Consider the following 27571-nt stretch of genomic DNA (forward strand, 5'->3'; position numbering starts at 1 on the left):
GATAAATACATATACTTTTACCAGCACAGCTGCCAGAATAAAATGTTGGCCTTGCAGGTTTTTTGCTGGATGTGGAGGCCAGGACATCTCTGCAGCACCACAATATTAATTTAAAGGGACTGTTTGTAACTTTCTAAGCGTATAAATGTACCGGGTCGGGACACATGCGCGCTTGCATATGCGCGTTCGCGTGTGGCCGCTGCCTCTCCTCCACTGCCTGCTCGCCTTCACTCAGACAGCGCGCGCGTTCTCGCTCAGCTCGCTCCACCTCTAGACGTGAACGCGCGCTCACTCCACACTGCAGAAGAGTTAGTTTAGCTCTGAGAATATCTAGTGAATGTACAGTGGATGTTTGTGCAGAAATAACTGCTGCAGCTCCTCCAGACCAACAGAGGTTTCCCGTGTCTTGTGAAGTGACGGGGCTCCGCAGCGAGAAACATTATTGTCTCCGAACGGGTGCCGGTGTCTCCCTGCGGGCGCAGTCAGGAAGCGATAACGTTTCTCTTCCTGCTTCAGCCCCGGCACTGACCCGCTTTTCCTGCTTCAGCCCCGGAGGCTGAGGCAGGAAAAGCCAACACTAGGATCAGCAGTGATTCATGGAGAGACCTTCGTCTGGTCAGCTAACATTACTGCCAAGCAGCTGAAATATAGAGTGATATTGTGGTTTTAGCTGACGTGTGTCGCCTCACTGTGTTGAGCGATGCTCGTTCATGTCTATGTAGAGCGAGCAAGCGCGAGCCCGACGCTGACTTTCGTTGACTTAACGGCCACAGGTGTCTCTGTAAACAAGCATTTCTGAAAGTTAAAAATAGTCCCTTTAAATATCCTATTTCCCCCCCCCCCCCCCCCCTTTTTGTTTTTTGAAGCGCACAATTAATCTGAAGAATGAAAGGAGGCATAGAGCCAAACAACACGGGCTGCTTGTCATGGATGTTGTGTTGAACTGTTGAGTGATGAAGTGATGGGAAGCTCTCGTAAAAGCTCAAGGCCAGCTCTGTTCGGCAGCAGCATCCATCTATCTAACTCCCCGTCAGTCACTCTCGTTATCCATTTACAACTGGAGTTTAGGAGCCCAGACCTCCAACGAGCAGAGGAGCTATAAAACAGCCCTAATTTAAAAAAACGCAGATATGACGCGAGGAATCAGCACAAGAACAGATGTTTGGATTAAAATGTTGTTCTGAAGCTACGAGATAGGACAGCAGTCATTTCTTTCTCTGATCTTTTATCATGAGAGAGCTCTTAATGACATACTGTACTCGCTGTCTCCTGAGAATTACATCCACTTTACAACCTTTGTTCTACTTTCTCTATTAATATCCAGCACGCACCAGAATAAACACAAATCTGTCAACATCCTCTTCTTTTTCTGCAGTTTCCTGTCGTAGAAAATCAATGTGGTTTATTTCAACTGGATCCTGTCACTATACTGTAAAAGCGCTTCTTCCTGGCGTCCGTCACACTCTCGGGTATATTTTGGTTAATGTTTAGTCCGCTGTGACTCTGACTCTGAAGTATTAATTACTAATTTAATTGAAGATTATTCTCTTATTACTTGGTAAGCATGTGAGCTAAACGTGCAGATAATGTACGATCAATTTGATAGTTAATTAAACTTAAGTTAATAGTTATTTTACTGTTAACAAACAATGGAATTAAAATAAATAATGTTTACAAATTAATATATAATGCTATAATTTATTTTATTTTATCATTAGTTAGTGAAATAATTAGTTTATAAATTAAATATTGTATCATAGCTGATAGGAGATGATAACAATTACATCCTGATTACATTAGTAAACTATTTATTAACAGTTTATTGTTGTACACATAATATTTTATATACTATATTAAGTATTTGTTAGTTATTACCTAATGATTTATAAACCTTAACATTGTTTTTTGTCATTTTTAACCATTAATAAAATATTAAATATATATATCTAAATAATGTTTATAGATGCTTTACAAAGTATTTATTAACCATTTAACAAGGTATTATAATCATTAGTTGCAACTTTATAATAGGCATCAAAATAATGTTTATAGACATTTACAAATCTATTATTAACCATTAACAAAGTGTTGTTTATAGATGTTTTACAAACTGTTTCTTAAAGGTTTATACATAATTGTAATCATTACAAAATACTTATTATATATATATATAATGTTATAATGTATGCAACAATTAACTGTTAACAAATTATAGCATTACTAAGAATTAATAAACATTGTTAATTATAATGTCATGGTTTGTAACAGTAAAATAACTATGAACTAAGTTTAATTAACTATCAATTAGTACCATTTATAAATGAATGTTATTATAAAGTGTTACTTTCCTGGTTTTTGTGGCTGTCTATGATGTTAAACTGAAAATCTTTTGGGTTTTTGGACAGCTGGTCGGACAGAATGTGACATTTGAAGACGTCACCCTGGGCTTTTGAGAAATTGGGACGAGCGTTTTATTACTATTTTATGACATTTTAAAGGCCAACTGTTGAGATAATAAAAAGATTACCTGACAATGAAAATAATTCAGCCCCAGTCGTCTCATATTAGAACTTTTCTTTTAAAATGTAAGGTTTAAACTCGTCCTCTCTGCTAACACCATTAAGCCGCAGATAGAGAACAAAGACATGTGCCTAATCTAATGTACGTGTCTTTGTTCTCTATCTGCCACTTTTCTCTAAATTAGACTGTACTTGATTTAACAGTGAGATAATAGAACCGACGTTCTGCTTCATATTAAAACACTAACAGGAGCTGAGGTGAAGAGAGTAGCTTTCAGTCTCAGCACACTTAGACCATCGGTTGTGTCATCTCTAGACGGGAGAATGGATGATGGATGTGAGTAAAAACACATCTGGTAGTGTGGATGTGACATTTTAGTTTTTCTCTGATTTTTGATCATCATCTGTTCTCCAGGTTTTCAAAGACGCGTGGGAACCCGGTCAAATCTCGGCCTTTTATCAATCCAAGTGCAAAACAAGAGGTGATCGTCTCTGTGCTGTTTTAGCCCCCAACCCTGTGGAACCATCTTCCCCAAAGCTATCAGATTTGCTGAATCTTTGGACAGTTTAAAGCGACTTCTAAAAACCCGTCAAGCCTTTTTACAAATCTCCATCCCTGTCGTGAGTTTTTTCCGTTGTCTCTCATTGTGCTGTGTTTCATATTGTAATTTATTTTTACTTTATTACCTCCGGCAAGGCCGAATGCGTAGGAAGGAGGTTATGTTTTCACTGGCATTGGTTTGTTGGTTTGTCTGTTAGCAGGATTACTCCAAAAGTCCGTGATGGATGGTGGGGTGTGGCACAATGAACAATCCATTAGATTTTGGTGGCAGTCCCGATCATGATCCGGATTCAGGAATTTTTTTCAGGATTCCAATCAGCCTGAACATTAAGACCTCTGGGTATAACACATGCGCGGTGTAACTGATGACGCGTTGATGATGCATGACCTCTTTCCTTCAGAGACAGAAGAGAGCGGGGGGACAACTGTAGATTCGGCATTTTTTCACATTAAACTCGGTGAAATTACAGTTGAGTTTGACCAAAGCACACTTGGTGATTGTTGGAAAGAGTAACGACGACGGTTTAGGTGAGTTTTATTTAGTTTCTGTCCAGTTTGAATGAAGGCCATTCTAGTTAATTTATATTTTTCGTGTATGCATGTGAAGCACTTAGTAACAGTATGTTTTAACCCTGAGATCCGCGGGATGGCGGGCAAACCCGACTGTCTTTCAGAGACTGTAGCAGGTTCAGTTTTAGAGCTAGAGTGAAGCTACAGATATCATAAACTAGAAAACCCAAGGATTCCATTGGTACCAACCCATGTTACAATTCCTTGTCAGGAAGGAGGTTAAATAACGCTCCAAAGTAAGGATACATTTTGAAGAGTAAAAACTGGCATGGCCATTTTCAAAAGGGGTTCCTTGACCTCTGACCTACAGATATGTGAATGAAAATGGGTTCTATGTTTACCCACGAGTATCCCGTTTACAGACATGCCCACTTTATGATAATCACATGCAGTTTGGGGTAAAAACTATGCAGTTTTTTGAATGCTGTATTTTTTACCTATTCTAAAAATGGTGTTTTTGAATATTTCTGCATACTGGGATCCCAAACAGTCTTTGAAAATGACTGACTATGACTATGAAAGTTGAAAATTAATCTTCAGGTTCCCAGCTTTCAGATGATGTACACCACTTCTATAGGACATCTACTGTTGACCTGCTTTCTCTGCCCAAAGACCTCCTGTACCCCCCTAAAAAAGAAAACAAAAATGGGTCTAATGTGGGTCTAAAAGTGCTAAATATATATATAAAGTGCATTACTTACTTGTTTACAAGTGAAGGTACATTAGAGACCAATACATTAAAAAACCTTCAGCATCCATCCTTCATACAGCGGTATTAGTCCCTTCTCTTTCATACAGAATATCCTGTATTTTCACAGCAGAAACTTGTACTTGAAAAGTATTTTATAACGAGCGCTGCACACATATGACATTTTTTCTTTCCTTCCCAGTATGCTGTGTGTATCTGTGTTCCAGTATGTTCCCTAACACAAGGTTGGGCTCAAATATTTCACCAGAGCATGAACAGAAATGTGATGATAGTCCTTGAAGTTTGAAGAAGTGAAAAACATGTCACCCACGCGACCCGGCTGAAATATTAAATGACTTGTCATTCCAGGTGACAAGATAGAGGAACACACACAGAGAGAGCCGAGGAAGCCGCCGTCAAATGTCTTCCACCCTCAGCTAAAGGCTAAGGGGGAAATAGGAAAGGATGGGAGAGAGAAGGGGGGGGGCGTTTAATCATGACAAACATGACAGCTTTCACCGTGTAGGAGCAAGAAAGCTCGGCGATGTCATGAAAAATAAGCAGCCGAGTGTTACTCATGAGACCGTCTCGTGTCTGAAAGAACACAGCGTCACATTTAAGTGCTGATGTTTTCACCGTGTAAACTGTAATAAAAAAATGTGAATAAGGAACTCTTGCTCCTCTCTGATTAAATCTGGTTAATGAAGCCGGGCTCTTTGACAGCGAGCATTAATTTATCTCTCCATCTCAGCCGCATCGTCTCTGATCAAATCCTCAATTTAACCAGAGTTATTAATGCGTCAGTTAACGGGGTCCATTAATTTGGTGGATCTTTGAGCCTGTCGATGGATGCGGACCTCACGCCGACACATCCATCATCTGAGGGGAGTGCTGCAGTACGGGGGGGGCACCAGGACACGGGAGACTCCAACAGTGACTCACTGCTTGGCTCAACCCGACATGGCAGCTATTTAATCATTCATTAGTGGCTGGTTGGATGTGGTGGTGGTGGTGGTGGTGGTGGTGGTGCAGGCAGGTGGGTGGCGGAGGGAGGGTGTGACACACACAATAAAAATGTGGATATGAGAGAAAATTATGATTTTAAGTCAGGACTATTATATACAAACAGGACAACAAACAACCTACACTTTATTGCATTTATGCAAGATCTAGTTACGTCAAATTATGTAAAGACCTTGCACGCTTGAGTCTTAAATTTCACCGGGAGTTGACTCCAAATTATCTTAAAGTATAATTACAGTTTATGACAACTTGGATCTCGGTCGTGGTAATATTTGGGCTCTTGGGACGAGGTATTATCACTAATCAGAAGTCAGACGATTGAAGAAAGACAAGTAGTTTCGTGCACACACAATTTTCCTGTGCAAAGAGGGATTACTACCGACATCACAGGTGCACTCACTTCCAGTTTTAAATCCAAACTAAGTGTGTTGGATACAGTAATCTGCAGAGGTGGGAGTAAGTCACACAAGTCACAAGCAGTTTTTAAGAGTCTTAAGCGGGTTGACAACGCGCGTCCTGAAGTAAATGCTGGCTGCCCCAGTTATAAAAGAAAAAATACATAATTAAAAGTGATGCGTGGCATAAATAAAACACCATGGATAGGATTAGATTATAAATGAGCTCACATTTTATAAAAACATACGTTACATAAGCCTATACATATCCATTGATTTGTTCGTATCACATGGATTAAATTCAGAAAGTTTTGCTATCTTAATATCTGTAAACTTTGTGTTATTATTTTTTACATTTGTAAACACTGTGGGTACGTGTGCACAAGAGAGAAAATTTAGCGCTGCCCCCTCTGATGGTACGTGTCCACAGCCTCCATCCTTTCCACGCTTCCCATTCATTCTGGTAGCGTGGCGGCACGATTCAAGAGACGGGGCGTCATGTTGGCCGCTGCTCATTTGCATAAAGTTGAGGTCCAGGTTACTTTATGCAAACTAACCGTTGTTGATCCAAAATAAAGACAGATTCAGCATCTGCACGGCTTATTTCTCGCATAAAATGTTTTCAGTAACAAATTTCGTTGAACTATTTTCGTAATATAAGAGAAGAAAGTTACCAAACGAGCGAACATGTTGGTTCCGGTTTGAAAGATAAGAGCAGCAGCCCACGAGGGAAAGCGTTCGTCCAATCAGGTGTCTAGTGGCAGCCCATCAAGCGTCTGATGCTGGGAAGCGAGGCGATCCCTCGCGATCAAAAGAAAAAACGCCCCTGTGGACACATACCATTAGCCGATTAGTCAACTAATTGGTCGTTTTGGTCCCAGTTAACTAAGATTTCTTTATTCGATTAGACGTTTTTTATGCTTTTTTCATGCTGAATGACTAATTTCTAAGGAACGTATGAGCACATCTCTGGTAAACACCAGATTTAAAGTGGTGCTTTTGTGTGATTCTTTGTGGAGAAACTCAGTTTTACAAATCTGTCGATTAAATCAACTAAGTGTTCGTCAACTAAGATTTTTTTTGGTTTGATGACAGCCAGCTCTACACACTGTTTTCCCCCCCTCTCTCTCTCTCTCTCTCTCTCTCTCTCTCTCTCATTCTTCAGAGGCAGACCATTAAATTAGCAAAATAAAATGACAAACATCGCCCCAAAAAAAGCACTTTGCCAAGAGCTGATATATTTGTCCAATCACCCAACCCTAGAGTACAACGTTAACTTGATGTCAAAACTACAATCATAAGAGGAAGGAATGATCCTTGAAAGGAGGCGGGACAGCGTAAACCTCAACAGTCTTGCTCATTTAAAGACTAATTTAAACATAATAAAATCAGCCCTGAAATATAAATTGAAAAAGTGAAAAAGGGTAAAAGCATCCTCACTATAAAGGTCAAACTGTCTCTGACAGAGACAGCTCAAACACACACAGTTAAGCAGTTAAGGTCAGTGTAACATTGCACTCACACATGCATGCACAGGAGAGTGATTAAACTTGACTAAGAGTGATGTCTTTAATCCCCTACATGGAAATCCAGGACATGTCCTTATTCCTGCCTCGGAGCTGCGACTAGAGAGGCTGGGTGTGGCCGACCCTCTGAGTTGAACCAATCTTTGATTTTCACAAGGGGGGGCCAAGCTTAATAACACTTTGGCTGCCAATTATACCGCCAGGCCACTGCAGGCTCGGAAAGTACTGCTCCCCAATGAGCCGGGGAATTACACGTTTTATAAAAGACCTAAGCAAGAAGAAAGCCGGAGTAATGCCACGGCCATACTGCAAAGATTCAGTCGAAGCTCTCTTAGCATTTCATGAATGTTAGAGTAGCAGGAAGCTAAAGCCTGAATCCTGAGCATGCAGGTATAAAGGCATCAAACCAAGCCGTTAATGAAAACATAGCGACACACCTCCCTCCTCCTTCTCTTCCTCCTCCTCCTCTCGCTCGTTAAGTCTCATCCTCTCCTCCTCTCCTCCCTCTAATCTCTCCCCTCCTGTTAACCAAAGGGCTTCTCCTCTTCTCTCCCGCCTCTGACTCTAATTACTCAATTCAAACACATTTGCATTTTTTTTTTTTTTTTCATCGCCTCATATTCCTGTCATTGTTATTGCATTTGTAATGCTCTTAATAATTCTCCACCTCTTTCATAAGGCACAAATCTCATATTGTTTGTTGCCGAGGCGAGTTTTATTACAGCGGCTGCTCCTGCAGGTATTTTTGGATATCACTGTGCTAGAAAACATGCCTTTTTTTTTGCACAATTTCAACGTGAACACTTTTATTTAATGAATCCAAATGTTGCCGTGGTCAGGTGCATGTGTTTATTTTTGTTTTTGCTGGCCCAAGTTCCCAATAACATCCAATCTACTTTCATCTGTTCCTCCCCAGTCATAGAAATATCCCTCCCTACTATCATTCCATAATAATGCACTTTATCTCTTTTAATTTCCCACTCAACCGTCCTCCATCTCAGAATTTCAGAAGAGCCATATGGAAAACTCAAATCTTATAATTTCAGTTCAACTAATAAATGGATGGATATGTTTTTAAACTTTGTAAATCTCTACAGACAGCCCCTTTAAACACCTGATTGAACCAATTTGCGTCAAAAATCACACCTACTGTACCTATTCTCAGAGTCAAAACACAAACACATGATAGATGTATTTTTTGATTCAGCGTGACTTACACTTAACTGCAGATCTTTCCTGATAATCATCACGTTTAGAAGTTTTCTTCAGTACCAAAAGTGGAAATGTAGAGGTAATATATATATTCAAATGAATGCGTAATTTGAAACACACATTAACAATGGCTATCTGTCAATGATCAGCGAGTGTCTTACCCGTCAGTACAGTCTATATATTTTCCCATGTGGTGTCATAAAACTGCAGTTTTATCTAAAACTGCATGTGTCTTCAGATTGTGGCGCAACTTGGAATTTTACATCGTGGCTCCAGTTCTGTCATCGTTCTTGCTATTTCACTGGTGGTGGCCTCTTTATGAGCTTCTAGCAAAGGTCCTGAGGATTGTGTAGGCTGTAAGATGAGGCTGGGTAGGGCAGCTGCTTCTTACAAAGTCAACAAGCAGACTTATCTTTGTTGGAAATGTTTGCCTTCTACAGTGTAGAACCCAAAATACTTCCACATGCTTCGGTCTGGTGGTTATTCGATCAGCACGGCTTTGCTTGCTATAGTGTCCCCCTTCTTTTTTATTTATTAGCTTAGTTTACTGATAACAAGGCAAACCACTTCTAACGGTCTAGGGGGGAAAAAAAAAAATTAGGGCCATCAATCGATTTAATATTTAATTGTGATTAATCGCAATTAATTTGTATCTGTTCAAAATGTACCTTAAAGGGAGATTTGTCAAGTATTTAATACTCTTATCAACATGGGAGTGGATAAATATGCTGCTTTATGCAAATGTATGTATATATTTATTATTGGAAATCAATTAACAACACAAAACAATGACAGATATTGTCCAGAAACCCTCACAGGTACTGCATTTAGCATAAAACAATATGCTCAAATCATAACATGGCAAACTGCAGCCCAACAGGCAACAACAGCTGTCAGTGTGTCAGTGTGCTGACTTGACTATGACTTGCCCCAAACTGCATGTGATTATCATAAAGTGGGCATGTCTGTAAAGGGGAGACTCGTGGGTACCCATAGAACCCATTTACATTCACTGATCTGGAGGTCAGAGGTCAAGGGACCCCTTTGAAAATGGACATGACAGTTTTTCCTCACCAAAATTTAGCGTAAGTTTGGAGCGTTATTTAACCTCCTTCACGTCAAGTTAGTATGACATGGTTGATACTGATGGACTCATTAGGTTTTCTGGTTTCATATGATACCAGTATCTTCATGTTAATGCGTTAAATAAATTAGTATCTGACAGCCCTAGTATTTATCAATATGCATACCACTGCATAAGTTATAGTAAACCATAAATATTGCATACATCCACAGCAGTATTTCTATGCAGGGTAATAACGTTAAATATTAGAGATCCAATTTGAGATTAATCTAGAATTACGCTACTACTTTTCCTAGATTATAAAACATTTACACAATCTATTGTTTACCAGCAGAGCTAACGTTAATAAATCAGCCCCAGCTGCACAGGGCAGCTAAAGTTATTGCAAATATATTCATTTGAAAACTGTCAAAATGCCCCTCATGGCCGTTCTAATGTTAAAAGCCTTTCAATAAAAGCAGCAAAGCAAAAAAAGCTCATGGTTCAAAGGTTAAATTGACTTTCCCTCTCTTTCACCTCATCCTATCCACAAACTGTCTTTTCTTCCTCTCTCTCGTAGCCGTCTCCACTGCCCATTTGTATCCCTCAATCTGTCGTCACGGCAGATCTTTCTCCCTCCATCTCTTTCTTTATCTATCCATCCGAACCCCCCTACCTCCTCAGTCTGTGATTAATCTTCACTGGTCTTTCTCTTTCTCTCTATCCCCGATGCCTCTTCCTTCACACTCCTCTCTGCTCTCTTACCCTCCATCTCTCCATCCAATCTAAGCCTTTCCCCTCCTCTTTCTCTCTGTCCCCCCGTCCTCCTCCCTGCATCCCTCTTTCCGCCGCTCGACCACAGTCATCCCGAGGTTAATTAGCCCTCCAAGTGTCAGACTGTTAGATCCCCTCTGCCTACCTGCTGGCTGCCCTGTGATTGCCTCAGTAGGGGGACTAACAAGCTCAGGAGTCAGACAGAAAGTAAGAAAAGAGAGGCGGGAGAGCGAGGAGAAGGCATGGACAGAATAATGATTCCGAGGGAATGTTTTTTTAAGGGGAGACAGATGTGAGAAAAGGGGGAGAAAGTAGGGACGACAGCTTAGCAATAATGGGGAAGCAGAGAGAAAAGAAAAGGGGGATGTGTGAGGATGCCTAGTTAGGTGTGAATAAATGTGAATAAACTGATTGGAGGAGAAAAAGAAAGGGTGAAAAAATATAATTTGGCATCAAGTTAGAGAATGATGGATACAGAGCGTAAGTGAAGGGATAAAAGATTGAGGGTGAGAAATAACTGCAAAAGAAAAGACTGAGAATGATGGAGGAAAAAAGTGAAAAACTAGGAGGATGGACAGAGGGTAAAAAGATAAAAAGAGGTAATAGACATGGCAGATGATGGATAGAGGGACAGATAAAAAATTGTGATTGTCAAATGTAATGAAAGAGGGGAGATTGAAGACAATAAAGAGGCAAATGTCCAGAGACTACAAAGAGGTTATAAAAGAAGACAGAAGGAAGGAGTGGCAGTATAAAGACAACGTAGGGAAGAAAGAAAAGATAATAAAATGGTAACGTAACAGTATGTAGGGAGCACAGTAAAGATAGAACAGAAGGGAAGAGAGGTGATTGACAGAAGGAAGGAAGCTGGTAATGGGAGAGGAGGACGGAGACAGAGAAATAAATGAGGAGAGCTGCAAATATGATGGACAAGAGAGACAGAAAAGAGAGGAGGTTGTTAACCAAAACACTGGGAGAGGAGAGGAGAGGAGAGGAGAGGAGAGGAAGACAAAAAGGAGAGGAGAGGAAAGGAGAGGAGAGGAGAGGAGAGGAAGACAGAAAGGAGAGGAGAGGAGAGGAGAGGGAGAGGAGAGGAGAGGAGAGGAGAGGAGAGGAAGATGGAGAGGAGAGGAGAGGAGAGGAGAGGAGAGGGGAGGAGAGGAGAGGAAGATGGAGAGGAGAGGAGAGGAGAGGAGAGGAGAGGAGAGCAGAGGAGAGGAGAGGAGAGGAGAGGAGAGGAGAGGGGAGGAGAGGAGAGGAAGATGGAGAGGAGAGGAGAGGAGAGGAGAGGAGAGGAGAGGAGAGAAAATAGATAGAAATGGACAGAATGAAAGATGAGGGATGATAGTTATGAGTAAACAGACACTGAGTGGAGAATAAAGCTGAGATAAAGCACTGAGATAACTTTGAAAAAAGGGCATCCAAATCTGACAATACTGATTGATGTTTGACCTTTCCAACATTTGCAAGAGAATGATGCACAAACCGTGAACTAAGTGCAGCTGATGTTTGTATTTGAATTAGTTTTGATAAGATTTGACTGATCCAGATCAGCTCATTAATGACAATACGGTGTTACTGTAGCACTGATATGGTCAGGGGTTTTAATCCAACTTGAGCAATACCTGCATATTATCTATGGTCCAATGGTGCTGGATGGCATGTTTCGCAAGAAAATTGCATCAACTGCATAAACTCCTAAGGTTCTATCTTCCACCAGACGCAAAGCGGCGCACAGTGTAGCGCAACTGTCATCGCCAGCTTCAGACCGACGCTGTTGTCATTTTCGCTTTCAATTCGCGTACAAGCAGATCCGTTACCTCAGCAGAAAACCGCTCGCTTCTCCAATTTGCAAAATCCACCATTTAAATATCAATGCTTTTAAAGGGAATGGGAGATGACACTCTGATTGGTTTAATTCCTGTTACACCAAAAACACACCTATTATTAATTAAGAGACTAAATACAACCCCTTTGCCTCTTGCGCCTTACTCTGCGCCCAGATTATGCACCACTTAACAAGCAAAAGTGGAGATGGACACGCCCTAAATGCACTTAAGACCATGCGCCATACATCGTTTGAATATAGCCTCTAGTTCCTGTTACGTTATTATTTGTCTCTCATTGAATGCTCAGTGCTAAATGGCTCTCATTAGAGAGGGCAGACTATCAAAGTGATTGGTCAAATGAAGCATTCAGCTATTGAACTTGATAAGAAGATATGATTTGGGATTCCTGAGGGCTTTCTTCTAAGTGTGTTTTCACAGCAGGAGCACGTAATCAAACTATAAAGTGTTTAATGCCGTTCAAGTAACACAGAGATTTGTTAAATTGTGAGTCTCTGTCCGGCAAACTCTTGTGAATGGAGTGGGAACTCACAGTATTTGGACCATCAGCAGATCCAAATAACACCTGAGCATGTTGTTATTTTTAAACTATTGCTCCAAACGTTTTCATGTGTATAAAAGGAAGTTTAGGTACACACCACTCCGAAGTCCAGATTCTGCTCGATCCACTCCTGGCCGTCCTTGAACTCGTCGTGCAGACCCATGATGTAGAGGGTGTCTAAGGCGTCCACGATGGTCGCCCCGAGTTGGGAATTTCCTGCACAAGACACAAGGTAAGACAAATAGGACAATGAGATTCATTTGTCCAGTCACGCTCCACATAAAACCTCGCACCTCTGGGAATTATGAGTGGGAAAACTAATCACACAACACAATGGGCCTAATTTGTGAAGAAGACATTTGTTGCATTGAAAAATAAGAAATTACTCAGATGAATTATTAATATATGCAATCAAAACTTTGCTGCACGTCCGTCATGCAAAGTGCAAACACAGGAAGAAACTTCAAACTACATAAATACTGTAGAAAGAGTTCTTCCAAGCAGTGAAATCTGTGCAATGTTATCCTCCGACCAGTAGAAGGCGCTGTGACACTGAGCACATACTGGAAACTAGTCTGTTCAGTCCCTTCTATAACAATGCACGTATCTATGCATATATAATTTCTGTATATTCTTTCTACCTCTTCCTCTCTGGTTGTACAGAGGAGGAGAAAGACACACTAGTGTGTTGGGATGCTTCATTAAGTTACAGCTGGCCAGAAAATCACTCCTCTCCTCTCTCCATCCAATAATCCCAGTATCCCCGAGGGCCAGCAGAGAGCTGGAGAACGAACAGATCAGTGTGAGTGTGGGCCAGAACCAGAGAGAAATATTAGCAGATGAAAGTAAACATAAGAAGGATGTAGTAGAAGTAGACAGAAAAGAAGAAGAGCAAAGCAGGGCTAGCAGAGAGACAGAAGAAGCTAAAGACATATGATAAAGACTATAATCTTAGTCATTCAACAGGGAATACCTTAGTATCGTTACCTCCGCCTTAAAGTCACGCACCTTGGCGGAGGTATGCGCTCTCCGAGTTCCATTCTAGTTATAAATGAAATTAATCTAATCAATATCACAAGCCAACATTTAGATTCAATCAAACTGTGGTGCGGTTTGATTGAGCTGTTGTGAACGCAGTAATCGTACTCTCGTCTGGACCAAAACAACCGGTCCGAGACCGCTTACGAGAGGTGGTGTCGGACCGTTTCCTGCAGCTGTCGATTTTGTTTAGTAATCGAGTATTCTACCAGTTATTCCATCGATTAATCAAGTAGTGATGTGTCGGTCACGAACGAGCAAGTTCAAAGTGAACGATGAGAGCCGGCTCCCGTCCGAGAGATGTTTTTTTTTGTAAATTAATGACAGGCAGAATGATAGGATGATCTTCTCTGCGCCACGGGCCTCAATGCATGCACTGAGACTGAATGTTGTGTTAATGACATGCGCGCCTGTGACCAATCACGTGATGACAGACGAGGATCATACAATAGAGCAGCGAGGGGCGGGGGTGCGGCACACGGCGCGCTGACGGTCTACAGGTCATTTTATACCACACATAATGTAAAATTATGGTATTCTGGAAATTATAAGGTTTAGTATAATTATATTGAATAATTTAAGTGATATATGTGCACACATACTACTCATACGTCAAAACAGATCTAAATTTGGCTGAATTATAAAAGGCAGAAGTGGTAAAATGAAGAGCCGTTTGGGAGCTGAAAGAGCCGGCTCTTCTTGGTGAGCCGAGTCAAATGATCCGGCTCTCTAAAAAGAGACGGAATTCCCATCACTATAATGAAGTAATCGGATAAGAAATACTTTTGCTTTATTGTTTAACAGCAATAGTAAATATTAACGCTGTCAAAGTTAACGCAATAATAACACGTTAACGCAAATTCGTTTGAACGCCACTAATTTCTTTAATGCATTAAAGCAACTTGTGATTTTGAGGTTGTAGCGGGCTCAGTTTTAGAGCTAGAGTGAAGATACTGGCATCATCTGAAACTAGAAATGGACATGCAGCTATTGCTCAGCTGCCCAAAGCACCCCCCCAACTGCACTGGGGATGTTCAGTCCGCCCGCTCGGTGTGTATCTTTCAGATCAAGGTTTAAATTAATATTTGAACAGCCCTTACATGATGCAGGACCTCCATCAACCTGACCACAGCGGGGATCGTTGTGCCTCAATTTATCTACATCCTCTGAATTACAGTAGTCTGCACCAGACACAATCAGGTCAATGTCTGGCAACAGAGATAAGAAATCGAGCTAATAAAGAGCAGAGATTAAAATAACAAAAGGTGTCATCATAAAATTTATATTTGCCTCATTAACATGAGAGCCGTGGTTTGGATATCGTAGGACATTACGACTTACTTGTCGTGATTCTGTTCAGGTATTTATAACACAGGAGAAGCACTCAGATATCTCAGATTGTGGCAAAGTACAGTTGTTTCTTCATCATTTATCAACCGCTCCATAAAGCCCTGCTAATATATATTACAGTTATTTTATGCACCACAGAAATAAAACGTTACTTTTAGATGAGGTAAGCTGCCACCCCTTGAGTGCTGTTGGTTCTCGTTGCTGCTGTATTTTAATACCGTTCATCATATTAATATTACTACGGCTGAGGTCAACCACTCTCTGACTCCAGCTTTGGGACGGTTATCTCCTCATAATGAGCGGCCACGTGCTTTTTAAAATAATACCGGCTTTGAATCTCCTCCCTCAGGTAAGGGGATTTGAGTATAATAATTAAAAAACAGTCCTTGTCCTTTAGCCTGGGCAGTTCTCTAAATCTATATTGTTAGATACTTCTTTTTAGTTGTGGTGAAGCCCAATAGCTGGATAAGTGAATATGAATCATTTCATTTTGCTGCTTTTAAAAAGGTTTATTAAATGTACCACTTTGTGCTGTTCATCATTATCGTCCTTTGTCTCTAATGATGGATATCTGCATGATTTTGTTCCCACATTTAACACTAATGCGGCAGATAACATCATTTCATCACTTAGTCACCGTGATATAATCAAGAGTTATGATAATGAGATCGATAATTTAAAGAGAGAGATATTCAGCAAAGACGGGAACGGTACCTGCATCTACAGAAGCCGACTGTTTTCAGGTCAGTTCTGACCGGTTTCAGCGAGCAGCAGTCACTGTGAATGTCGTGTGAATGTTCTGCTACACCACAGGCAAAGGTTACTTTTATTATTATTATAAGGATGTTTATTATTTATTGATTATATTGTCTTAATTCTAATCTGACAACAGATGAAAATGACTCGTGGCACTTTAATCCACATTTTGGCCATTGAACGTTTACTCTCTAGACCAGGGGTCAGCAGCCTTTACTATCAAAAGAGACATTTTAGGCCAAATAAAATAAAATAAAATTTGGCACATTTGAGCATTGTGATGAAAGTAACACAGCCTATTAAGTGTAATGCAGTGAGGGGCCCAGGTGCAAATGAGAGGCAGGACATTGAAGAAACATCTCAGGACATTTAGCTGGAAGCTGCTGCTGCTGGCTTTTCAGCAAATCCAGTGTGCTTGTTCTGGAAATATCTTTTTTTGTTGTCGAATCTGTTCACGCATTATTAAATTCTCTATTTTCCTCCGAGACTTTTCTTTTTTGGGATTTAGAATCCATAGATAGCCAATTGAGCTACTGAGGTTCGGCAAAATTAGAGGATAAGGCACCAGGCCGTAGATGACGCACATTTTGGTTGACTGAAATTTTTTTTTTTATTATTATTCGGTGTATATGATACAGATTTTTGCAACTGGAGAATGTAGGAATCACTGTAGACCTACAGCAATGATAAATAAAAATACCGTTAAAAATGCATTCATTTCCATAACTTTTTGCATGTGGCTCCGGAGCCGCAGGTTGCTGACCCCTGCTCTAGACATAAAGTTGTTGGATAAGTATTTCCTTTGTAAAGGTAAAGTGTGGGGGTTTTGATGTCATCTAGTGGTGTAGTTGCAGTTTGCAACCAACTTAGTACCCTTCCACTCACTCCTCCCTTTCCAAGACTGCGGTAACGTCAGACGGTGTCTGGCGGTACCACAGTTTTGCACTCTGCAGCTCACGTTACCACAGTTTCACAAGCGTGTCGGAGAACTACGGTGGCCTTCAGGTAACATAAAGATGTGAAAGTCTTTCTCTAGAGCCAGAGTTCGGTTTGTCCGTTCTGGGCTACTGTAGAAACATGGAGGAGCAACATGGAGGACTCTGTGAAGAGGATCCACTCCCTATGTAGATATGAAGGACTCATTCTAAGCTAACGAAAACACAACGATTCTTAGTTTCGGGTGATACGACTGAAAATATGAATCAGGGTTTACGTAACGTTTACAGCCATATTGGCCGTCAAAAACAAAGTTGAGTGTAAACCCTGATATGAATGTTATATTCCATTTCTGCAGATCCACTGAAATGCTATACACACACAAACAATAATTTAAATGTCAACATACTTGCCTTTACATAAAACAAAACAACCACATATCTTAAGTTAATCTCCTCATTAATATGTGAAACAATACAGCAAGATATTCTATCCCTCGGCCGCTGCTCGCTGTATTTGGTTCAGTCCAACACATTCACAACATATTTCAGTGCTAAAAGTCAGCGGCGCTGCCCTTTAAATCCTTCCTCATTTCATATCAGCTCCAGCGTGTGCCGCTGGAATTCCTGAGCCTCCCCGCCATCCCCTTCTTATCTCTGACTCCATTGAAAAGGAAAGCGTCTGGCTTCATGCAGGAGCTGCGGCGTTATTATCATTATAGACAGGAACCTCTAAATCACTCTAAAAATACACTGCGGCCGGCCAGGCAAGGCCGGGCTGATAGCGAGATGCCCTGGCCGCCTGCCGGATCTTGACAGATTGGCCCGACTGTTGGTGGAGCGGAGCCCCCTCTGCCGCACCGCGCTAACCCCCATCTCCCTCCCGTCTGTCGCTTTCATCACCCGCAGGTACGCTGCAGGCAGTCGGAGCAATGTGACACCATTGAGGCAAAGATAGAGGCCTGTCAAAGTTACACAATATCATCCCATTCAGGTCCGGGTTTTGTGTAACAGCTTCTGAACAAAACGTGTTCACAACAATGATACACCACAAATGAAAATGTGATACTGACATTAAGTTATTTAGCTGATTGTCCTTCTAAAAATACCAAGAAGTGTGTTTCTAATTGTTTTAGAAACCCTTCTCATCACTTCTCATAACTCTTATTAGTGCATTCTTGCAAAACTGACACTATAAATAAAAACACTGGACACAACTTAGTCCTGTTCTCTGAGACAGTGTAGAGTATAACCAAGGATATATCATCTTATCTATGGAGGACGAAACCTGCCAAAATAAAAAATATCATAATAATCATCAATCAATAAATAAATAAATGAGTCAATAAATAAATAAACTAAATAAATCATTAAATGTAGGAAATATAGCTTTCTTTATATATTTCTTTATGTATTTCACTCGATGTTAGTCATGGGGTATAAATGCATAAATACATGAATAAATAGATACATTTAAAAATAAATAAAAAATAAAAGCAAAAAATAAATAAATACATCAAAACATTTATAAATAAAATAAATACATGAATAAAAAATATAAAATAAATACATATATAAAAAAATAAAAGGGAAATTAAACAGAAGAGTAAATAAATGAGGGAATTAAAACAAAGGTAAAAAAAGAAGGAAATTAAAACAGAAATATTTATTTATGTCACATTTTATCAATTAAATAATGGTAATATATATATATGTATATATATATACATACATTCATAACTAATACTATGATTATTTATCCTATCTATCTGTAACAACTTATCCACTGACACCTGGTTTTTATTTATTTATCCCCCGCTCCGATTTGTAATTTCAGCTGCAACTTCAAAGCAGAAGAAAATGTTAATTTGCAGTTTACTTGTGTTTCTTTCTGACTCTGATGTGGATGTTTGTTTTCCCAACCTTGAGAAGTTCAGCTCACTTTCATGTTTGGATGTAACCTTGTGATCACACCTTACAGTCTTCTCCTCTCCGTCCTCTTTTTCTGCTCCATCACACCCTGCATCTTTTCATCTGCCCCTCCTTCCACCTAACCATCTGTTTGTTCTCATTTATCACTGTCTCACTGTTTCTTTCCAATCGTTCTGCGACTCTCCGTTCAAACCCCGACGCACGAACACTCCTTTCACCCTTCTGAAGGTGCATCAAAGAGTGTAGAAGCAAAGAGATGAAACTCTGCTGCTAGATGGCATTGCGGTATAGCGCTGCTGCCATTTTGGACTGAAAACGCCAATGAGTCTGTAGCCATTGATGTATAAAGAGACGTCTGTAAATCAGGGGATACGTTTTTTTTCGATGTAAATCTACTTCCCAGTATGAACAGTTAAATATCCCTCATTTAAATCATGATGTCCTAAAAGTTGTAAAATGGCAGCTGAATCCAGAGGTATTTTCCTCGGCATAATAAACAGACCCACGGGACCGCACCGCCATGCACGCTCATATGACATATCGGGTTCTGCCAGCTTCCTGCTAGCTGTATGCGGCTGTAATAATGGATATATTGGCTGCAATTCATCACTTTTATTATCTTATAATACACCCATGGGCTGTATGCTGTAAGCCTTTACCGTGGTGGATGTATTAACGTCTCAAACAACCGACTATCGGCCAGTAGCTAGTAGCACTAGTAGAATGACATCAACAGAATTTAATGGAGTTGTAGGCAAAAAAGTTTAATAGATAAATAAGTAAGTAAACAGCTAAAATAATATGTATATTTATAATATTTTTATTGGTCAACACATTAAATAGTAAGGCACTTTGTACGCGGACTGTTGCTGGACGCTGACGTTGCAATGGAACAACCAATTGGCTTTCACTTCTTATCAATATACAGTACGTTCTTTGGGTGCATTTCTCTCTTGCCGAGCATTCGCCGTCGGCTAAATCTCCCTTTTTCCTCTGTCTACCTGTCTTCAGACCTCATATCTGGGCTTGTATTGTTTCACAGTCCTTCTTGTCAACACAACCACCATCTTTCCTACATCTGAGTGCTGTGCAGCCCTTTCATACAACGCCAACTGCATCAACTGAAGCTGACTTGGCACTCTCTAAAGGTAGGTTTAGGGGTGCCAGGCTTTGCTTATCTGAGACAAATTGGCCGGGAATGAGGTTTATTTATTTGGGGAATTATCGCCACGACCTCACGCACACACACACACACACACACACACACACACACACACACACACACACACACACACACACAGAGAGACACCCTCGGCTGCAAAATCTTCCTCTCTTAACATAGATACATGTTCCTCTTTCTTTGATTGAATTCACACCATACACACCTTCTTTCTTCCTCTCTCCATCTATCACAATCTCACACAGCTCTCTTCCACTACCTCTCCCTCAAACACTCCCTGTGCCAGTTTCATTAGACGGCAGGTTTCAGAGCTCCCCGGTCTGAATTCACACGAGGCAGGAAAACGTGATGTCATTATTCAGTCTCCATTCTCTCCGTCTTGTAAAGCGTCGGCTCGGGGAGAGTGGGAGATGATGGAGAGCTCAGGTGTGTGTCGGAGAAGATGTTTTTGTGTTTGAATGAAATGAGAAAGTGTAGGGATGGTGCGTGGATGTGCAAAGGGGAGCGTTTGTAGTCGATGCATGTGCGTGCTTCTTCCTTGCCGAGTGGGTTTCTCAGCAGGATCAGATTCAGACGCCTGGCTGGAAGTGAAGGTTTTTTTTTTTGACAGAATCACAGTTGGACTGAGCTCCAAGAGGCATTTTCTATGACTCCCTCTCTGGAATTCACTTTACACCTTTCCCTTGCAGCCTCTCTGATTTTGCTCTGGCCCTCCTCCTCCATCCCATTCAGTCTCTAGTCTTTACTGTTGAGCTCCTTCTGATGCCCTCTAGTCTACACAACCATCTGCACCGGAATCTCTCGACATTTGCTCCTCTTCCTTCTGCCTACATTCTGCAACATCCAACACAACTGTAGCTGTAAAGCTGAGCCGAGATGGAGACGGGGGAGAAAAGAGCACTATTTGCTTTTAGAGATGCCCTGATAATGGGGTTTTTTTGCAGATTGTCGCTGAGTATTGGCCGATACCGATCGTTTTTGTTATTGTTTTGTTATAGCAGCTGGTATACAAAACTAACTTTTTTCAGCACCGTCCAAAAAAATAGATTCTACTGATTTCTTCATAAGCACAGTTTAAGTTATTAAAGACTAAATGCAGATGTTTTATTCACCAGTTGTCGTCCCTGCTCAGCCTGCTGTATAGTGGAACATTAGTCCGTTGTTTATTCCACAATACTGAACAAAATATCCAAACAGGTAAAAGAAGTAAGAGGAGCACAGAATGCTTTTCTTACTCTCTTACTCTGCATCGCGCCACGCCGCGCTGCTCGCTGCCAGTTAGGACACTCCAGTAGAAAACAATGCAATCAAGCTGATTTTGTCGCTGACGCTCGCTTGCGTCACATCAAGTTAGGACACAGTGTTAGGAAGTTAAACGGGTCATAATTCCCTTATCTATTTTATATTGCTGTGAAAACATCTCCTTCAAACAACTGGATTTACTCAAGTTTCTCACCAAAAACTACATTTTACAGGATTACATTTGAATGCATCATGATAAAGTTGTAATTTACATTCACCCAATATAATTTTTTACTGAATAGATTAACGCATAATAATGTATTTCAATGCATTCTATTTTAACTTATTTAGCTAAGCAGGACTGTGCTGCCTACCTGCTGCTAACAGCTAACGTTAACTAGCACTCCTCCTGCAGAGATAGCCTATCCCATAAATAAAACAATCTGTGTGACTAGATATCACCAGAGAGAAGTGAGAAAATACACGTTTTAGTTCTTGATTTGGTGTGCAGTGAAAGTGAGCAGTGAAATTTGGTTATCAAACAGTTGTGATTATCATCCTCTGCACCAATATCAGCTCAGCTGCCGTGCTTCTCTGCCAACTCAGCTGGTGCAGATTATTGTAAACAATGAAGTCTGCTGGACAAACTATGTAACACTGACATTGTTTTAGGTAGCCTGTAATCTGTCAGAAAATAAAATCAGCTGACAATACCAACCATATGATATATCAGTCCAGCTCCGACATAAAACATCTGTACTCTCAAAATCACAAAGATTAATTATCATTGTTAATAATCATGGAAACTTTGATCTAGATGTTTACTGTATTCTTTTGTATTCGGCCCCAACCTTATAGCCGTTGTTCCACCATGTTAGCCCGTGTCAGATTAAAGACTGGTAGCACTTGCAATCACAGCCTGCAGCACAGTTTTGTAAAAGCCATCTCCTCCTCCTCCTCCTCCTCCTCCTCCTCCTGGTCTGCTGCTCCAGGTCCACCGTGGCATTTCAGCCTGTTTTGTAATGAGCCCAGCAGCGATAAACAAAGCCAGCCCTCGGGCCAATTCAGACCAGTCTGGCTGGCAGTGGACAACTGGTTACCAACTTATTTGGCACCAGGCTGAAACATCTGCTGTGTTGTGTTTTCTGCCTCAGAGGGTTACTGGTCAGACTGGGCCTTCCGCTCAACATGAGCTCCTCCACTAAACCCCCTGCCTGAATGCCCGTCTCAGGGCACGCTGCCAACGGGGCCTCAGTCTGCGCCGCTTTCTTACTGTAGACTCATTTCACTCGTCTGCACAAAGAAAAGGAACTTTTCAGCCAACTGCGACACGTGTACCTCGTGTTATAAAGAATAAATGTGTCTGTAAAATGGAGAGTTGGAGCATCAAAAGGATTTCAGAGCCACATTTGGTGCTGTAGAACTACATTATATACAGTATGTCCGTCTGAATGCCAACGCTACAGGCCAAGCTGGGATTAGACTGAATCACACAGCACGACTCCACAGGCTGTATGGACTGTGGGTAAATTCATACAATGCTCATACACTATTTCTACAACGATGCATATAATGCATCTCACATTATGGTGATACAGTTATTCACTGTAGAGTCTTCCTTGAATACAAGTACGTTATTTCATATTTATGTTGTATTTTAGATTCTAACTTGCACTATTTTACGTCTTTGATTCTCATTTTGTTTTTACTTGTGTGATTTTCTTTATATACATATTTAATTGTTCATTGACAAAGACGGCTTCTGTAATTGTTGTGCATGTGATAATAAATAACTTAAAACGTGTAATATACCTGGTAAGGATGTCCTGATCTGATCTCAAAGATCAGTATTGGGCCCGATCAAAGCATTTTTTAACTGATCGGTATCGGCTATATTGAGCCCGATCTGATCCTTCGTTTTACATCAAACTTAAATTTTAACAATTATCATATACATATAGGTACATAGTCTGCATTTAACCCTTCCTAAGCCAACCTGTCACAAAGGTGTTTTTACTTGCAAATATTTCACCCAACGCAACGAGTGCAGCCGTTGTCAACTCTCCGACTCTCGGCTGTCTGTCTCTACTCAAAATGCAGGATGAGACTGTTTATTTATGTTATTTACCTAATGCACGTGCACTGGTCTCATGTCAGCTCATGGCGTTTCACAGAGCCGACGACAACCACACTCACAACGCCACTGCAAAGTGTAACAAAAGGCCCAGCAAGCAAAAAGCCAAATAGAGTAATTTATTAATGTGTGACGTACAGACGACAAAAATAAACACTCGACGTAACACAGCTCCTTCAGGTAACTGGAGGCAAAGGCTGCACCGAAACAACAAACACTGGAGGACACTTTTAAAGCGACATATTTTAGATTACAGAGAGGGGCTGTTAGATTATACTATAATAATAACAATAATAATAATAAAAACATTAAGAAACAGCTTGGATTCAGGCGGTTTGTTTTGATGCAATGCAAAGCTATCCCGTCAAGCATACTGTATATATTGAATTGTTTTAATAACTTTAATGTACTTGAAAATGTGCACTGTGCCACTGAATTATCGAGGAAAATGGATCAGATCGGGACTTATCTGCAATATTAAACTTGGTGGCACTGTTATCTTCCAGAGTTTCTGCCTCGTTTATTTGGAACAGAACTGCTGCTCAAATAGATAGAAAGTCAATGAGTGCATCACTTCAGCTTTTACACTATTACACAATTCTTGTCAATTAAAAGCTGAAATGTTAAATGATACATTTTAAGTGTCACACCGGAGACGAGACAAACAGACGAGCTAACAAAAGTCTAACGAAGGAAAATGTTTTCCTCTCCCTCACAGAATAAAGCTTTGGCAGCTTCTTTTATTCAACATCTCTCTCAGTATTATTTTCTCTTGGTGCTTACACTGTTGTATGTAACAACTTCTAAAAGCACTTTAAAAATGTTTACTATATAACGGTGTGAGACATTATTGTATATGGACATTTTAACGAGGTAAATTTGCACTGCCATCAACTGAAAATCATGTTTTCCTTCAAGGTAAGAATCTCCTACAAGGACACAGTGAAAGCAGAACTCTACAAAGAATATTTTTCATTATGCGCTCCATCTCTTTACCTCTTTGTGAAAAAAGAAACTTGCCCAAAAAAAAGACATCTAAATTATCCATCTGGCCAACTGTGACAGAGAATATGTGGGCTTTGAGCTGGTAACTGGGGAAGTAATTGGCCTCCTTGTTTCCTTTTGTACACCGTGTTACTGCGATCAAGTCTTTGAAATGTCCAATTTGTGCTCCCCTCACATGTAGCGCGGGGTCCGCTGCTTTGATTAGAATATCTAGTGCGAGATGTTAAGAGTAAGTCTGTGGAGCTGACAGATTAATAGAAAAGAGTAACTTGATCAAAGTCCTGTGGGAGAAACAGTGGAAGATGGTCAAGATGTAAAGTGTGAGTGATGGAGAGGAGGGGAGGAGGAGGAGGGTTAATGCACTCAGCAGCCGAGCCAGAAAAACATCAGAGAATGCTTCAAAATCCAACCGAATAATACACAAGGTCGTCTGACTGGCACATTCACAACTGTTCAAAATGTACCTCAAAGGGAGATTTGTCTAGTATTTAATACTCTTATCAACATGGGAGTGGGCAAATATACTGCTTTATGCCAATGTATGTATATATTTATTATTGTAAATTAATAAACAACACAAAACAATGACAGATATTGTCCAGAAACCCTCACAGGTACTGCATTTAGCAAAAAAATATGCTATGACTTGCCCCCAAACTGCATGTGATTATCATAAAGTGGGCATGTCTGTAAAGGGGAGACTCGTGGGTACCCATAGAACCCATTTACATTCACATATCTGGAGGTCAGAGGTCAAGTGACCCCTTTGAAAATGGCCATGACAGTTTTTCGTCGCCAAAGTTTAGCGCAAGTTTGGAGCGTTATTTAGCCTCCTTTACAACAAGCTAGTGTGACATGGTTGGTACCAATAGATTCGTTAGGTTTCATAGTTTCATATGATACCAGTATCTTCACTCTAGCTTTAAAACTGAGCCAGCTACAACCTCTTTACTTTTCTTTAGTTGTGGTGACGTCTAATATCTGGATAAGTGGATAACACTACTGTGGCTGATAATGTCATTTCATCACGTAGTTACCATGATAAAATCAAGAGTTATGATAATGAGATTGATAATTAAAGAGAGATATTCTGTCAAAACTGACGAGTTATATTCATTAAAAGAAAGTTGATTTAATAAAAATAGAATCTTCACTCTGGCTTTAAAACTGAGTGAACAAATTTGTGTTAACTTTGACAGCCTTAAAATATATATATATACTGTGTATATATATACTGTATATATATTAAAGGGACTGTTTGTAAGTATCAGAAATGTCTTAACAGCAACACCTGTGGCCGTTAAGTCAACGAAAGTCAGCGTCCTGTTTCTCGCGCTTGTGCTCGCTCTACATAGACATGAACGAGCATCGCTCAAAACAGTGAGGCGACACACGTCAGCTAAAACCACAACATTTTTTACAGATATCAATTAATTTGCAATTAATCGCGATTAACTATGGACAACCATGTGATTAATCGCGATTAAATATTTGAATCGATTGACAGCCCTAATACATATTTTCCTAAATGTATAAACCTACTGTTTCCTGCTTTCTCTCTCACTTACAGATGATTGCACTTCTCAGGAATCGTGTGCTTTTTTAATTTATTCATTTTGGCATAAGGTGGTGATTACTGTATTGCATTTTAATCTGGGCTCATTTCACATTAAACAACAGTAGAGCTGCAACGCAATTACGACTAATCGATTAGTGGAGCTACAGAAAATTAATTACGTCATTTTTCATGAAAAAATGTCTGTTTTCAGTCTATTAAATACGGAGATTTCCTGCTTTTCTCAGTTTTATATCATGTTAAACTGAATATCCTTGGGATTTGGACTGTCAAAACAAGACATTTAAAGACACCACTTTGGACTTTTAGGAACTGGAATGGACATTTTTCACTATTTTCCAACATTTTATAGACCAAACGATCAATCGATTTATCTAGAAAATAATTGATAGATTAATTGATAATGAAAATAATCATTGCAGCCTTAAAAAAAACAGCAACTTTATGCCTTATGCATTTTTAAAAAGCAACTTTTAAGATATTTTTGATTTCCTTCACTGGTTGTAGTCTGACAAAGTAAGGAGATTACAATGTTCTTCTTCATCCCGACTTCCTCTCGTCTAATGTTCGATATGCTAATCCTCCTTTTAACTCGCCTATTCTCTCTCTTCACTATGGTGCTTCCTTTCTCTCGCTATCAAGTTTCTGGCTTTCTGTGTCTGGGCCCAAATTCCTCTCTCTCTTCTCTCTCTCTTGTCTTGGTTTTTGGCCACTCTCATTGCTGGTGTTCTTTTTCCTTCTCGATGTGACTCTCTCACGATCTGGTTTGAGTCTCCATCTCCTCCATTATCTTATTTAACCACGGTGGATTATGTGGAGGGTTTTATGATTCTCTATCTTTGCACCTACATTGTATGCTGTTGTGTTGTGTGAAGCACCTTGTAACTCTAATCAAATAAAGTTGCCATATAAATATGTCACCTTCTTCTTCTTTAATGTCCACAGTGGTGTGACATAAACATGAAGCAGGTAGGAGGACCAACCAGGTGAACAAGGGAACTCCCTTTCCACAGCTCCCCGCTGCCACTGAATCATGGTTCAGCTCCCTTGAGTCAGTAACAGGCTAGTTATGCCAATATTAATAGAAACCCTAACAGCCTCAGAGTTATGTGGAGCTGCATTGTGGGTAATGGCTCCAAAGTGACTCATCCAATTATTCAGTGGCACTACTTTGTAGACTGCAGCTTTTTATCATCATCTGGTCACATAGATGGTGAACAATAAAAAAAGTAAAGCCTGTGGGTATGAACTTACAAGGTAATGTTTTTCATAAAATGTCCCCCCTTTTTTCTACTCTGTTTGAGGGCTTATGCACATTCCTGCTGGACTCAGCAGCAGGCAAATCCTCCTGTTTCCTCCTGTCCAATTTGGCAGAGGCAGCCCTGCTGAAAGTTTAATCTGAAAGGAAAGAGGGGAGTAAGGGAGGGCCAAGTCGAAGAGTTCTGAAGGAAATTTTGACGTCTTGTTGGGACCTGAATTCAATTCTCTCCTTAGTCTCTTTTTACTCTGCAAATGTGCCAACTAAAGTCTGCAGAGCTGGAAATGATGGCGTGAAAAATACAGCCCTGTCTCTTGCACCCGATTCGACTGTTATCAGGCCATTAAAAAGGCGTTATCAGTGGCTATAAGCACCATAGATGTGGGTCAGTAGGGACCTACTACGCCTACTATGTTGTAAAAGTGAAAGTGAAACTTAAAAGCAA

The 27571-nt window shown here is 40.4% G+C and overlaps 1 protein-coding gene across 1 annotated transcript in view; it reads right to left on the reverse strand.

Annotated features, from left to right (window-relative positions):
- man1a2 (mannosidase, alpha, class 1A, member 2) overlaps nucleotides 1–27571 on the reverse strand; it is a 162435-nt gene that overhangs the window by 61233 nt on the left and 73631 nt on the right. The window contains exon 5 of the mRNA XM_037789840.1: nucleotides 12818–12936. Coding sequence (XP_037645768.1) covers nucleotides 12818–12936 — 119 coding nt within the window. The remainder of the gene's footprint in view (nucleotides 1–12817; nucleotides 12937–27571) is intronic.

Source organism: Sebastes umbrosus, chromosome 13 (genome assembly GCF_015220745.1).
Source record: "Sebastes umbrosus isolate fSebUmb1 chromosome 13, fSebUmb1.pri, whole genome shotgun sequence".
NCBI lineage: Eukaryota > Metazoa > Chordata > Actinopteri > Perciformes > Sebastidae > Sebastes > Sebastes umbrosus.